The 16,039-nt window shown below is 49.7% G+C and overlaps 1 protein-coding gene across 2 annotated transcripts in view; it reads left to right on the top strand.

The window, feature by feature from the left end:
- The window catches only part of VANGL1 (VANGL planar cell polarity protein 1), a 53,944-nt gene that overhangs the window by 17,003 nt on the left and 20,902 nt on the right, over positions 1-16,039 (top strand). For both annotated transcript variants that reach the window (XM_030869137.2, XM_030869136.2), the window contains exons 3-4: positions 298-430; positions 4,403-5,010. In XM_030869137.2, the coding sequence (XP_030724997.1) occupies positions 298-430; positions 4,403-5,010 (741 nt within the window). The remainder of the gene's footprint in view (positions 1-297; positions 431-4,402; positions 5,011-16,039) is intronic.

The following is a 16,039-nucleotide window of genomic DNA, read 5'->3' as shown; positions in this document are numbered from 1 at the left end:
CTTTGTTGCAGTGCGCAGGCTTTTCATTGCGGTGGCTTCTCGTTGCAGAGCACAGGCTCTAGGTGCACGGGCTTCAGTAGTTGTGGCACGTAGTCTCAGTAGTTGTGGTGCACGGGCTTAGTTGCTCAGCGGTATGTGGGATCTTCCCGGACCAGGGCTTGAACCCGTGTCCCCTGTGTTGGTGGGTGGATTCTTAACCACTGCACCACCAAGGAAGTCCTATAACATGTTTTGATGAGGGTTAATTAACGTGGCATAAATGTGCTAGCGGATTTATCTTTTATTATTTTTTTTCAGGGAAAGAAATAGAGAGAGGCACAAATCACCCCGGAATAAAGATGGCAGAGGGTCAGAAAAATCTGTCACCATTCAAGCTCCCACCGGAGAGCCCTTGTTGGCAAATGATTCTACTCGGACGGAGGAAGCTCAGGTGAGGATCAAAGGCAGTCTGTAAGTACACTGGTACTTGATCAAGCCTCTTTTCTGTAAATGTTTTCCTAAGTCTTGTTGTAATAGGTTCTCTTGGGTTTTTATCTTTATTTTTCTAGCATGTTAATTAGTTTATCTATATCCTGTGGTTTCTTGTTGGTCTAAGGACAGCCTGACCTACCATTGGCTAGCTTGAGGATTCTTCTGAAGTGTGATTGGTTCACCTCCTTTGAATGGTGTTGAAAGGAAGCCAGCAAGGCTGACGACAGAGCAGAGAAGGGAAAGTTGCAGGCTGCAGGCTCTGGGGACTCATTCCAAAGTAGAACAGTGTAAGAGAGAAGGAAACTCGCTCTCCAGAGACCCTAAGTCATGTAGGGAAGAAGAGCTGAGAGGTTAGGACAGCCCAGACGAAGCCTCACTAAACCTGGAGCTGTACACTTAGATGCCTGCTAGGGAAACATAGGTGAGTGAAATAGACCCTGGGTTACACAGAAGAGGCAAAAATATATCAGGCTAGCTTGGGAGTAAATAGCAATCTGTGTGGCATGTCAGTGTCAGGGCTGTGGCATGGAGTGATGGAATCTGGCACCTGGAGAATGCATTTCCTCTGTCAAGGAAGCAACAGGAATGCAGGAATTAAGTGTTCCTGGGTCTTGCAATATTTAAGAAAAGCTGGAAGTTAGGATTTTCTGTGAAATCACCCAATTTTAAAATATGGACTATTAATTTTTTTAAAATATCGTGTGTGTTCTTCTCTCTGGGTCCCAGCTGTCTCACAGTCTACTTGATTTGAATAACCATCTGAGCTATACTCAGAAACATGTTTGCACAGCCCCTTGAAGTATATGCATGTCTAGCCTTAGCCCCAAATAAACTGATGTGTGCCCACACAGCTGTAAAGATATAGATAAGCATGCATCTGTGTGTACCTATGGGTACAGACAGATGTGCATTTATAAGCAGATATATGGACTGAAGTTGGAATTCCTCAGAGCATGCAAGATGCTCGTAGAAGCCAAAGCTGCAGTTGTGGTTGAATGTGGGGTTTGTTCAGTGGTAAGTAAATGCCTTTAGTCCTTACTGTTGCACAGCCTGCCTTGGCTCTGGGGCAGTCATAGGGATGGAGAGCCAGAGGGCCAGAGGAATGGTTGGATGGATGGGGCCAGTCCTAAGACTGGGCCACCCTTAAGTGCTGCAGGGGTCAGTTTCCTCCTGGATGTGAATTCAGAGGTGCTGGTGGCCCACTGTGAAAGCATTTCGTCTGTCATCTTCTCTACATCTTGTAGCTCACTAGGAAGCTACGTTAGGAAGCTGTTGGTGTTTACACCAGGGAAAAGCATTGAAGTGGGCATCTGGAGGCTGTACTTCTCAGCGGCTGTGTGACTTGACTTTGGGCATTCACAACCTTTGTGGGCCTCAGTTTCTTCATTGAAAATCCAGGGGATTGAGATAGAAGATCTAAGATCCTTTCTCTTCTAAGAACCTCAGTCTTGGGAAGATTGTTGGACATCTTCATTTTTTAGGCACAGATGTGCACATATTCTTAAAATGGACAGGGGATTTAGTTAGCAACTCTTTGGCAGGAAAAAGGGTGAGTAGCTAAATCAGCTACATAACAAAATGACCATAATACTAGTGATCATTATTTCAACACTGCTCATCAACTGAATATCAGGCCCAATACAAAACATGGAATCCAATATTTGCCTTCACGAAGAGTGTTACAAAGTAACTTTACTGATCTGTAAACTCACCTTATGTTAAAGCAAGTTGTCCATCTTCGGATGTTTAGCTGTTTCTTCTTGTGCTTATGTTTTTTTCTTTTTCAAAATTGAAGTAAATTCGCACAGAGAAATGAACAGATCTTAAGTGTACAGTTTGAAAAGTTGTAATAGCTGAATAAACCCATATAACCCACACTCCTATCAAGATATATTTCTTTCACTCTAGAAAGTTTTCTTATGCTTTCCCAGTCAATCCCTGCCCCCAAACCCCTGCCCTCTAAGGCAAGCCCTGCTTTGATTTCTATCACTGTAGATTAGTTTTGCCTGTTTTAGAATTTAATATAATTGGAATCATATTCTTTTGTTTTGGACTTTTTTTCACTCAGCATAATAACTTTGAGATTCATCCATGTTTTGCTCTGTTTCAGCAATTCATTCTTTTTTATTTTTGCTGAGTAGTGTTCTAGTGTATGAATATACCACAATTTGTTATCCATTCTCCCGGTGGATAGACATTTGGGTTGCATCGTTTTTGGCATGAAAATAAAGATGTTAAGAACATTCTGGTTCAAATCTTTTTGTGGACATATGTTTTCATTTATTTGGGGTAAAAATCTGGGAGTAGAATTGCTGGGCCATACAGTTAAGTGTAAATCTACATTTATATGAAACTACCAGACCAGTTTTCACGAGTGATTGTACCATTTTAAACTTCTACCAGCAGTGAGAGTAGCGGTTGCTTCTGGCTGTTATCTTAACCAGTAATTTCCCTCATAGTACTTGATACTTGTAACTTTCCGAGTTGAAGACCTATTGTTCGCAGGTCGAGACCTTCCTTGCCGCCACCACTATTTCTTGTCATAGCTTATACGTTTCATGAATCCTAATTTTTTTGATTGTTACTAGATTTGAGGTTATCGTTTGGCTGTGAGATCTCTATCTTGCTGATTCAGCTATTAACTTAGATTTTTCTAAATTGGTATCTTACGCATTAATTGCACCCAACTTACCACCGTGGCTGACTGTTTTTTCCGAGTTAAGTCACGTACACAAATTTCTGAGGCAAAAACCTCTTTGGACCCAATGTGGCTTTTCATTGTCTTCTCGGTCTGTTGTTGCTTTGGAACGACATCGTAGTTGCTAGAGAAGTAAAGAAATTGTTTAAAACACTGGCAACCGGATCATGTTAAATGAAGAGACAATCACTCCAAACTACCTCAGACTTTAAAAAGCAAGAGAAAGTGAGACAGTGAAAGTAAGAATGTAAAAGGCACACATTTTAGTAATCTCAGTTTTTTGTTTTTTGGTGATTTTTTTTTTTGCGGTACGCGGGCCTCTCACTGTTGTGGCCTCTCCCGTTGCGGAGCACAGGCTTCCAGACGCGCAGGCTCAGCGGCCATGGCTCACGGGCCCAGCCGCTCCGCGGCATGTGGGATCTTCCCGGACCGGGGCACGCACCCGTGTCCCCTGCATCGGCAGGCGGACTCTCAACCACTGCGCCACCAGGGAAGCCCAATCTCAGTATTTTTATGCTCTTGATGTTTAGTTTGCCATGAGGACATGTGTTTAGGGAGGAATGTTTGAGCTCTCCTGGCCAGAGATACTTGCATCTGCTTAGCTTGTTCAACGAGAAATGTTGTCAGATTGCTTGATACTTACGGAAGACATCATGGAGTTTTACAAAATGTGCGTACGAACTACAGGTGGCTTTTGATATGTATGTAGCCATGTAAGTTTCCCTCCTGTGCAAGATCTTCCCTCCTCAGAGCTCCTGGAGGGCGTAGTAATGCTCCCCACTCAGGGGTTGGGCTTTAAAGTAAGCCTTTATCGCCCAGCCATGAATCAAGAAGGAAGCGCAAAGGGTTCTCTCCTTAGGCGGTAGGTGCGCTCGCACACGTTAGTCTGACAGCAGGATTTGTCTATCCCCGAGCCTCTCAGGGACGCCAACACAGTGGATGATAATCACTGTTGTAGTCACGAATCACCCAAACACACAAACAGGTCAAATTATGTTTTCTCTGTTTGAAAAGGTAGATATATAATACATTTTGAAAAATTTCAGTGAAAATTGTTAAAGTTAAAAAATTCCTCTATTTGAAGAGCTAAGCCTCCATTTCCCAGGAAGCCCGCTCATGTGGGTTGGTTGAAGGAGGTGGGCCCTCCCTGTCCCCCGTGCCCCCGCGGGCTTTGTGGCTTTCACACGTGACCTGCCATGTGGCTCTTCATCCTCACTGTTCTCTCCCTGTCAGGATGACAACTGGGGGGAGACCACCACGGCCATCACAGGCACGTCGGAGCACAGCATCTCGCAGGAGGACATCGCCCGCATCAGCAAGGACATGGAGGACAGCGTGGGGCTGGACTGCAGGCGCTACCTGGGCCTCACCGTCGCCACGGTGCTCGGACTCCTGGTCTTCCTCACCCCCATCGCCTTCATCCTGCTGCCGCCCATCCTGTGGCGGGAGGAGCTGGAGCCTTGTGGCACCATCTGCGAGGGACTCTTCATCTCCATGGCGTTCAAGCTCCTGATTCTGCTCATCGGGACCTGGGCGCTGTTCTTCCGCAAGCAGAGAGCCGACGTGCCGCGGATCCTCGTGTTCCGTGCGCTCTTGCTGGTCCTCATCTTCCTCTTCGTGGTCTCCTATTGGCTTTTTTACGGGGTCCGCATTTTGGACTCTCGGGACCGAAATTACCAGGGCATCGTGCAATACGCCGTCTCCCTCGTGGACGCCCTCCTCTTCATCCACTACCTGGCCGTTGTCCTGCTGGAGCTCAGACAGCTGCAGCCCATGTTCACGCTGCAGGTGGTCCGCTCCACTGATGGCGAGTCCCGCTTCTACAGCTTTGGACACCTGAGGTGAGGGGGATCGTCTCGGTGCAGAAGGACCCCAGATGTCTTGCTAGAAGACAGCTAGTCTTCAACAAGTGAGGGGTGACGGCAGGTGCCAAGAGCCAGGACCGGGCTCTGAGTCTTTTTTTCAGGTTTTGGGAGGGGTGTGTGTGTGTGTGTGTGGCTGTGTGTGGCTGTGTGTGTGTGTGTCTGTGTGTATGGCAGGGTGGAGGTGGGGTTGTTCGTGTGCATTGACTTTCCTGATGTTTACATGGGGTGGCACAGGTACTGGCTCTCTTCCAGCTTGGAGTTGTGTTGGGCCTATTTCCAAAGTTGTTGGCAGCTCTTAAAAATGATGGAGAAAGGAAGCCTTAGTGACGGCTGCTGACCTTGCCCCGGAAATTGGCCTATGAACGATAGAGTCATCAGCGGTTCCATTTTGTTCATAATGGTACATCTGGTTTACCCCATTGTCCCAGTGGAATTATTAATCATTCCTTTTCTCCCCACTCTCAGAAGTGTCCTGGTTTGGGCAATAACTTACATGGTCACCTTAGTGATCCTCCAGGAAAGACTCAAAGTACAGATTTGGAAGAGTTGAGTGTTTTAAAAGTGTATGCGTGTGAGAAGAAGTTAGAAATACATTAAGATGTCATATTTTAAATCTGTGCATAAAATCGGTTATTTTGTGGTTAAACGAAAAGAGTGATCATCATTATTTATTTTATTTTGTTTTTATTTACCCCGAGGTAAGCACTGTATAGATTGTCTTCACAGAACTCTTTGGGGTGGGTACTATTAATCCCTATATTACAGATGAAGAGATGGGGGTTTAGGGAATTTAAGTAATTTATACAAAAGAACATGACTAGCTTTGTTCAGGATCCACTAGATGCCATGAAGCCAGACCTAAGTTAATGCCCCCATTATGGCATCTCTCACTTGGTGTCATTGGCCTATTTTTCTGTGTTTTCTTCCACGAACTGTGGGCTCCCTGAGGACAGGTGCTGTGTCTTACTCTTCTTTGCATCTTCAGTGCCTGGCCTAGAGCCTAGCACATGGTGGGCACTCAGATGGTTACCGGATGAGAGAATGACCTGGGATGTGTGACACTGTCCTCTCCTAGGGCTCTCCTCCCTCCTCTGCATCAACATGTACGTCGACGCGTGTAACCTGCTTGGCGTATGGTAAGCACTTTGTTGGTTGTAGCTATTACTGCTGTGATACTGCAAAGCAGCCAGGATGGCAAGGGCACCTTAGTGGGCTTTGTCATATTTTTGGCTGGGGCCCGGGGAGGTGGCCCAACCCCGGTTTGGAGTCAGTGATACTGCCAAACCATCTCGGTGTTGGCACGAATCTTCTTTCGTTCCTCTGGCTCAGATGTACCGCCTGAGGACTGGGTGGTTTAGCATTCAAGGCCTGTGCCACTTTGACCGATCCTTGGAGGGAATCAGCATCTGATTCACAGGCTCTACGCAGTGAAATCAGATGTATTGAGTCCTTTGCAGAGATGCCAGAGGGGCTGTGAAGGCAGGTAAGTCTCTGCTGCTTATTCATCTCAGGCAGCTTTCTTTCCCCATATTTTACATTGGAGAATGACCAGCAGACTTGTATTAAACGTCTGCTGCGTACAGAGCCCGGACCTGGGGGCTCCAGAGACACAGCGTGGCTGCCTCCAAAGCTGTATCCCAGAACTCCTTGCGGGGGGACCATTGCCACACTGTGCAGTGCACAGTTGCAGACACAGGCCTTGGAATGGGCGACGGGAACACAGGAGGACGGGGTGGACTTCAGGCAGTGACAGAGATAAAGCCCGGCCACACATCTATCTCAGGACTGGACAGGTTTTGCTAAAGGTCAGGAGGGTGGAGAGAAATCCAGCTCTGGTCACGGAGAGATGAGTGACATTTGGGACTCAGTAAATGTAAGTAGTTAATACACTGGCCCGTAGCGAGGCCTGCCGTGGTTTTGTGTTTTGGCTCAGCTCTAGTTGTGTGAATCCCACCTGCAGAGGTGGAAAAGGGAAGGGAGTCTTCCCACTTTAGGTAGTCCAGGCAGTGGGGCTGACTCCCTCCGTGGGCTCCCGTGTCCCTCCTCCCTCTAGGACTGCTTGCTCCGCGTGCTGGATCAGGGTGGAGGTGGGGAGGGGACACACAAAACAGCCCCAGGGCAGTGTGCCACGGTATGTTCAGAAAATTGTGGGTCATCCCGGTTCCTCACCATATGGCTGCACCAGCCAGGGGTAGACCTGGGCAGGAGACGCAGGGCCCACAGTGCCGTGTGGCCCAGGGTTTGCCGCGGACCCCTCGGGGTTGTCCTCACCGTGACCAAACAGCTGCGTAGTCCTTAACTTGCTGTCCCTGAAGCCACTCACCCTAGCTCCCCAGGGAGACGGAAGGCGTCCCGGGGGTGGCCCCATCTCTTCCTTCCAGCCCCTCTGCAGGACCATTTGTTTTCCTCCTCTCCTGCCTTCATAAGGCCCCTCTTGCCCCTCACATGGAGACCCTGGTTGTGGGATGGAAAGATGGCCAGGGAAGGAGAGGTGCCTTTACTCCCAGAGCCCTCGGGCAGGGCCAGCCACCCATGCGACAGCCAGGCTGCGAGATCTGGGACGGGCTCGGGATCCACCTCTCCCTGCTGGCCCCCGTAGGCCTGTCGCCCGCCGAGCCTTGGGCTAATTCTGGTCTAAATCCATCGGTGGCTGGAAGAGTCGCTGGATCGGAAATAGAACTTCTAAGCCCTTTTGTAAAATTGGAATAGACACAAAGCAGGTCCCGGGGATCAGAAGAGCAGGTCATCCCCAGACCCTCCCAGAATCAGGCCAGTCTACTCTCCCGTTATGTAAGGCCCTCCCCGGAGCAGCAGCCTACTGGGCTGAGATGCAGAGCGATGGCGAGTTCTTTTGTTGTTTTGTTTTCAAAGGTGATTTTATAAAGTCAACTGAGCTATTTTTGAGAATAGTCAGAAAAATATCTATTCTTTAGTGTCTTAAAATACGTTTTTCCTTAGCTCTCATAAAAGGTACTTGCAGGGACCTTGCTTGTTGGCAGGAATGGGAGTTTGGGCTTATTTGAAAACTTTCAGAAATGTAAAAGGTTCCAGTTGTACAAAGTGAGACCCCAAAGTAGATTAAGATACATCGTAACCTTTGCCCAGTGCCGTAGGGATTACCAGGGCTCTTAGGGATGTCTCCCTTTCCCCTCCTCGCTGCTGTCAGGGGTGGGGGCAGGTGCTGTAGTGGTGTCGCCCCTTTACCATTGAGGGCCCCGAGCCATAGGTTCAGGGACCTGCTTGAGACCGCAAGGAACCAGCGCCTTCCTGTGCATCACACTCCGTCCCTGTGTTCTCCGCAGCATCCTGGGGTCTCGGCACATTGGGTTCGTAATTCTCCACACATACCTCGTGTGTCACTTTTCTTGGCCAAGTTCTCGCAATGAGTTGCTAACTTTTCCAGGATTTCACCAAGCACTAGGTTTTGATCTGATTGTATCTGGGGAGAAACCCAGAAGAAAAAAGAGACTTAAAATGACATTTAATGATCCTCATTAATAATTTCTCAGTTTTGAAATCTTTAAAGGTAAATCCTGTAAATATTGGAGCATAGCAGCCAGTGTAATTGACTGACTGAATCCAAGATGCAGAACAAAGCAACAACAATGGAAACCTTACCAGTTAACACTGACGTAGACCTTAACACGTGCCAGGCACCTTCTAAGCTCTTAGTATGTAGCTCATTGAATCATCACAGCAATCCTGTGAGGTAGGCACTGTTACCTTCATTTTCAGGTGAGGAAACTGAGGCTTGGAGGAGTTATGTAGGTTGTCTATGGCCACACAGTTTGTAATTGTGGGAGCCAGGATCTGAGCCCAGGCTGGTTCCAGAATGATCTTAACCGTTTCACCATGGTGCCCCTGAACAGATGTGTTCATGTTCATGTCACTGCTTTAAGAACGCATGAGTGGACTTGTAAGCAATTTTTGAGCGCTTACCATGAACCAGGCTGGGTGCTAGATATTTTTGTACACTTTATTCTATCTCATTTAAATCATAGCTTCAGGGCTGGAAAGGAGTGTGTGAAGAGGATTTTCAGAGATGGCTGGCTCCCACTCTACGGTCGTTCCTTAGCTCCATTGGCTCTTTTATTCAGTCGCTCAGCAAACAAAGCCTCTGCCTTATAACCACAGTAGTAAGTAGGTTTGAGCCTTTGCCTGGTCAAACTTTTTTTTCTTAATTTATTTTTGGCTGCGTTGGGTCTTCATTGCTGCACGCAGGCTTTCTCTAGTTGCGGCGAGCGGGGGCTAGTCTTTGTTGCGGTGCAGGGGCTTCCTGTTGCGGTGGCTTCTCTTGTGGAGCACGGACTCTAGGCACACAGGCTTCAGTAGTTGTGGCGCGCGGGCTTAGTAGTTGTGGCGCGCAGGCTCTAGAGCACAGGCTCAGTAGTTGTGGCGCATGGGCTGAGTTGCTCTGTGGCATGTGGGATCTTCCCATACCAGGGCTTGAACCTGTGTCCCCTGCATTGGCAGGCGGATTCTTAACCACTGTGCCACCAGGGAAGTCCCCTGGTCAAACATTTTTAACTTTCTGTTTGTCACATGTCCTGAAGAATAGTGGTCCCCAACCTTTTTGGCACCAGGGACCGGTTTCATGGAAGACAATTTTTCCACGGATGTGAGCAGTCGTGGGGGGGGGAGGTGGTCAGGAGGTAATGCGAACAATGGGGAGCGATGGGGAGCAGCAGATGGAGCTTTGCTCGTTCGTCCGCTGCTCACCTCCTGCTGTGTGGCCCGGTTCCTAACAGGCCAAGGACCGCTACTGGTCCGTGGCCTGGGGGTTGGGGGCCCCTGCCAAAGAAGACCTCTTTTAACTATGGCTGTTAAAACCACCCCAAAACTTAGTAGTTAGGGCAACATTATTATCATTTCTCATGGTTCTGTGGGCTGGGCTCAGCTGGGAGGTTCTTTGGCTGGTCTGGCCAGTGGTCCCTGTGCAGTCATGTGGTGAATCCGCTGGGATTTCGCTGCTTTCTTGTCCAAGGTATTCTGTGGTTCTCTCCTTCCCCAGAGGGCCTTCCCTCTGGGGGAGTAGTGTCTTCATTAGTGTAGCTAGACAACTTCTCAGGACTCCTAAGAACACACAAGCAGAGCTCTCAAAGCTCTCTTTTAAGGCTTAGGCCTGCAACTCGCCCAGTACTGCTTGCACTGCATCCTCTTCTTAGAGCAAGTCAGAGCCCCAGCCCAGATTTAAGGGGCAAAGACTGCACCGGGGGGGGGGGGATATTGGAAGCATTGGTTCATTGGGGTTCACTGTGTGGCAGGCTCCCACAACAACCTCAGGCCCTCATTCTCAGAGCCTGCATATTCTTATAGTTCTAAAAAATTTAATTATTGACTTTGAGATCTCCAAGAGTCCAGAAGTAACATATTTCAAGTCAAGGAAAGAGCTGCTCTTAAGGAGGTACATGAACATCAATGAAGGGTGATAGCTGGTAGTCATCAGCAAGGACACAAACCACAAAAGCAGATTTAACTCTCGTCTCAGTCCTCTGGGAAACTTGTCTATTCACAGTGACCCATCCTGTAAGATACTCATATTGCTGAAGCTCCACTGTACCTAATTCAGCCAGCAGGTTTTTTAACTCAATGCTTCATTCATTGAGACTAAAAGTATCTTACAAATTGGCATTGACTGTGGACCATTTAATCAAAGTTCTGATTACTGATCACAGAACCACCCATGCTTTAGAAGAAATGATTCTTGGATTGCTTTTCAAACAGTGGAAATTTATGATCATGTATGATTGTAGCATTGTGTTGAAAAGGAACTAATACAGACCGAATGTGTTCCTTGAAAAATTCATAGCTAGAAATGAGGAAACAAGGAACATGTTATTGGATGATGGAGAAAAGGTGACCTTTGTAATAAAATGGCAAAGAACTTGGTGGGATTATGTTTTGCAGGAAGGACATGAATTTGGGGGGAACCAGAGGTGGAATGTTACCCCAAATTCATTGGTTGAAGCTCTAAACCCCAGTGTGGCGATGTTTGGATATAGGACCTCTAAAGAAGTAATTAAGGTTAAGGGAGTTCATAGATCTTCTAAAATTAGTGGCCTTGGAAGGAGAGACACCAGAGAGCTTGCCTGCACGCTCTCTCCCCTGGTGCACACGCACTGGGGAAATACCATGTGAGGGCACAGTGAGAAGGCAGCCGTCTGCAAGCCAGGGAGAGAGTCCTCAGCAGAGACTGAGCTGGCCAGACCTTGGGCTTGGACTTCTAGGCTCCAGAACTGTAGGAAAAGTCGCTTCTGTTGTTAAAACCACTCAGTCTCTGGTATTTTGTTATGGCAGCCCGAGCTAAGACAGGAACGTTAGGCACCCTGGTGACCTTTGACCCTGAAGCCCCAGGAAACCACGGATCAATGAACGGAGCTTAACCCCATGAAACAGAGCTCCTATTGTCCTGTCTCCAGCTCTGGCCTGCACCTTCCCAGCTTGAGTGGGGGCCTTGTTTCTCTCAATGGCACTTTGGTTTCCTAGTTAGAAGTGAGAAAAGGAGAGTCTCCTGGGGAGGTTAAGGTTACGCCAGTAACGCCAGGATATATCCAGCTCCACTGGAAATCTTGCGTCTGTGATTCTGGGTCAAATGATATCAAAGCTGGTGACTACCCCACTGATCAGGCTTGGCTGTCACGCTGGGCTGTGGGCCCCTCCCTCCCACGTTCAAGACCGGCACCAACTGTCGCGGGAGGGCCTGGCTCCATCGCCTGCGAAGTGAGGGCGTGTTTTAAAATGACCGCCAAAGGTCTCGGTTCATGTTTTTTATGATCGTGGTTTCCCATGCAGTCTCAGCTTTGGAAATGTGCCTTCTTGCGTAGCTGCTTTTCAGTAAAGATATTAGCAGTCCCCACCCCCACTCCCTAAGGAAACAAAGGATGAAAATGAGTAAGAGCTAAAGAGGAGCGTGTGCAGAGTTTTGCTCAGGCTCTGCTCTCCTGTGGGAGAATTTCGAAGGCGGGCTCAGAGCTGCCGTTTGTGGTTTGGCCCCGTGGTCCCTGTTAAAAGTGGCTTTAATGAGAGTGGAAGGTGCCGGACACTGCGGGCCTGTGTTTGCTCAGCTGCCTACTGGCAGCAGCCACAGCTAGGAAGGCTGCCCTCGCACGGCGTCTGCCCACAGACCCTCTCTCCGAGGCAGAGAGTACGGGACGGAGCCCTGGACGTGAACCTGGTTTCCATGGTGCCGTCCCCACAGCCCCGCCCCTGGCGGCGGGCGGGTGGTGGATGCGCACTGGAGTGGTGTGTGGTCTGTTTTCCCAAGGACTCGCCCCTCAGCCTGCCTGGCTTTCTGCACGCTCCCGCACGGATTGATGGGTGTGATTTGGTTCAGTGTGTGTGGTACACTAACACTCAAGAGGGCAAGTGAACAGGGTCCCCTTTCCCTGTCCTGCCCCGTATTGGCCTCACTTGGTCTCTGTGAGCAGAGATCCGTTGGCTAGACTGGTTGCCCTTGGCCTCCAGACCTTTCCATTTGGGTGCCTGCGGTTCCTCCCAGGGCCAGAGGTACCCGCGTCGAGAGGATGTGAGGCTGGATAAGAGCAGGCCAGCCGAGCATCTTGGGTGGGTCTGGGGCTGCTCTTGGTCCCGATCTAAATCTGCTTTTCAAGGCACCCAGAGCAGGTGGTTGTCTTTGATGTTCATCTGGTGTGATTTAGTTCAGTGATTTAAAGCTTGGAAGGCCGATTTCCCATTGCAGGCATGGCAGGTGCAGCCCAGGTTGGATCCTGTGGGAGGGGCCCGTGCCCTGGCCTGGAAGTGGGCTGCGAGCTCTCTGGGCAGATGTGGCCGTAGCCAAACCTGCCACTTGAGGGGAAGCACATCTCGTAGGTCCCCCCAGTGCAAGGGGTCTGCCACATCTTTCTGTTATGGGACAGCCAGCTATGACTGGATCATCCCCTAGGTGGGGGCTTTCTCATCAGTGTCGTCAGCGCGCTCAGAACCACCCAGTGGTCTCTCCGTGTTGCAGCCTAGAGGAATGACACACCTCTCGTTGTTCAGTTGCTGCGACCAGGAGGACCAGGGCGTTGCATGTAGCTGTTGGCCACTTCTGTGCTCACAGACTCCTGGTGCTGGCAACGTGGTCTCCTCCCAGTGTGACTTTGCTTGTTTTATTAGAGAGGGTGTTTCCCAGGTTACACTTTCTTAGCAGGAACTTAAAGCGGGACAGCAAAGGGCCTGGAGAAGTTCCCTGTGTGCCCCGCCAGACAGCACATTTCACCTCCTTCCCCCATAGGACTATGCGGCTTCTGGTCTCAGTTTGCTATCTTTCAATGGGGATCCCCTGCAGCGCTTGTCTGCAGCTGGTGTTCAAAGCCTCGTCCAGGGAGACCTGCCAGTTTTCGAATCTCGATTCAGAGAACTTGTTCGCTGAAGCTGAGGAGCCGGCACGCCTGGGTCCCTGGAGAATCCATGTGGCCTGGAGAAGGGCCTCCCCAGCAGGACAGGGACGCTGGCCACTGTCGCCTCTCAGGATGGGCGTCGCATCTCAAGATCTCAGGCAGCCACGTGTCCCCCCCACCCCGCCCCAGTCTGTCAGGAGAAGGTCCCGGAACATCCTGCCTTCCTCCCAGATCTTCCTGCATCCTAACCAGACCTGTCAGTAAACGGGAGCCGATTCCAGTTTTTGCCACTCCCTGTCCTCAGGTTCCCAGGTGATCACTGCCTGTTATCTATGCGGGACTTGTGTAAGCTACTGCCCCCAATGCAGCTGTGACACAAACATTTTGACTGAAGGACAGGAGGGCCAGGAGGTATGAACACTCGTGTGTCCGGTTCTCAGCAGAGGAGGTGGCAGCAACGTTCAGGGCCTAATTATATGTGCGTCTCTGGGACTCACACGCATGTTACTGCAAATGCTCCTGACTCTCGGTCACAAAGTCAGTTTATCTCCAAGTCCAGGGAGCAGTGAAGCCCACACATTCAGGAAGATGTAACCCTTGTTGACTCTCCTGGAGAGAAGTAGCAGTCAGGTGAAACCTAGGGCATCAAGCTCTCTCCCAGGGTGGGAATTTTCCCAAGAAGCTGAGTCAACTTTCATTTTGGATCCTGCATTTTCAAGTTGTCTCAAAGACCTGGGTTCCAGCCTAAAATTCACCTACTGGGTAGGCATGCCTTAAAGAGCAAGAGATGCGGTGGCCGTGGTACCCCGGCTCCTTTACGGCCGTTGTCCTCTGGGTCTTCTCAGCTGGCTCACCCTCTCTGCTACCCCCCATGCCCCCACCGACCTTTCCCTCCCTCGTCCTCTCTCCTCACCCTCTCCCCTTTGCCATTCATGCAGTGCCTCGGCCACCTAACCTTAGCTCAGCCTTGCCCTCTACCTGCCTCCATCCTGCTTTCCCTAAATACAAGTGTATTCTCTTCCTGCAGCTGCTGGCAAAGGACCACAAACTGAGTGACTTGAACCAATTTTCTGAGTTTTGAAGGTTAGAAGTCCGAAATCTAAGGCTTCCCTGGTGGCGCAGTGGTTGAGAGTCCACCTGCCAATGCAGGGGACACGGGTTCGTGCCCCGGTCCAGGAAGATCCCTCATGCGGTGGAGCAGCTGGGCCCGTGAGCCATGGCCGCTGAGCCTGCGCGTCCGGAGCCTGTGCTCCGCAACGGGAGAGGCCGCAACAGCGAGAGGCCCGCGTACCGCAAAGAAGTCTGAAATCTAGGTGTTGGTAGGGCCGTGTTCCCTTGCTCCTCCTTGCTTCTGGCCACTGCCTGCAATCCTTGGGGCTCCTTGGCTTGTAGCCGCATCCCTCCAATCTCAGCTCCGTCATCACACGGCCTTCTCTGTGTGTCCTATTTTCTTCTTATATAGACACCAGTATGACCTTCTCTTACTAACTAATTGTAATTACATCTGCAAAGACCAATAAGGTCACATTCTGAGTTTCTGGGTAGATGCAGATTTTGGGGAGATGCTCCTCAACCCACCCCATCAGGGTTCTCAGAGCTGTCCTAGGACTCAGCACTGTGACCCCCATTGCTCTTGTTGTAACCATTTAGGTGGATTGTTGAACACCAGCCTGTGTCTGCCTACGTTGCTTCCTCTGCCTGGAATTGGCTTTATAGGCTGTCGTCCACATGGTGTGACCATCATTCATCTTTTGAGACTCAGCTTTGCCTCCACTTTGGATCTTCACCTGAAGCTCCCCACCCCCACTCACATGCCCTGTCTTGGCCCCCAGGTCACTCAGCTGTACTTCCCTGTTTGGGTGGTTGTCACCGACGGGAGTCTGAGCCCCTTGTGGTGTCATTCACATCCATCCCAGCACTTGGGACTTAGCAGGACTTAGCAGGTGCTCCTAATTCCTACTTGCCTTTGGATGGAGTGGTCAAGGCTGGTCATTAGAATCTTTCTGAATGTTGGCATCCTTAGTTGACTGGCAGGATAATGAACACTAACCCTGAAGGGGGGCCTTTGCAGATTTCATTCTGTGACCAGCACACGGTCTCTCCAGAGCTTTCCTGTCAGCACATACCCGGGCCGTCAGAATAAAGGCAGCTAGCTAGTGTTTATGTGGGGCTTGGGTATGTAGGAAATGCTCGCTCATTTTTCACACAGTGGGAAAGCCGTTTTTCTTGACAGAGCTCAAGGGCTCAATTAACATTTGAAAAGAAGTGGCTAAAACCTGAACGAGGCTTCCCCACCTGGCCCTATCTCACCTTTTCTCCCTGCTCTGGGAGAACTTAAAGCTGCGGAGTGTGAGGCCTCTGACTGGGTGAGCTCCTACAGCCTTAATATTTCTGATTTTAATAGCATGTGCTAGTTTAATTGCAGAAGCCACAATCGGATCCGAGGAAAGTGAATGAATAGGAAATAAACAACTCTGTATGGGGGGGCGGGGTGGTGTGCACATACTTTTTTAGGCCTCGGGGCTCTTATCTGCAAAATAGGAAGGTTAAAAGGGAGGAGGTTTATGTCCACAGTTGTTTTCTCCAAGTATATGATGGGCTTTCACAAGAAAGAGGGGCTTGGTGCAGAAGGAAGCTGTGGGTGGACCAATGGGTAGAACTTA

The sequence above is a fragment of the Globicephala melas genome, chromosome 1 (assembly GCF_963455315.2).
Source record: "Globicephala melas chromosome 1, mGloMel1.2, whole genome shotgun sequence".
Lineage (NCBI taxonomy): Eukaryota > Metazoa > Chordata > Mammalia > Artiodactyla > Delphinidae > Globicephala > Globicephala melas.
Note: the sequence above shows the minus strand (reverse complement) of the source record. Positions and strands in the feature narration are given on the sequence as shown.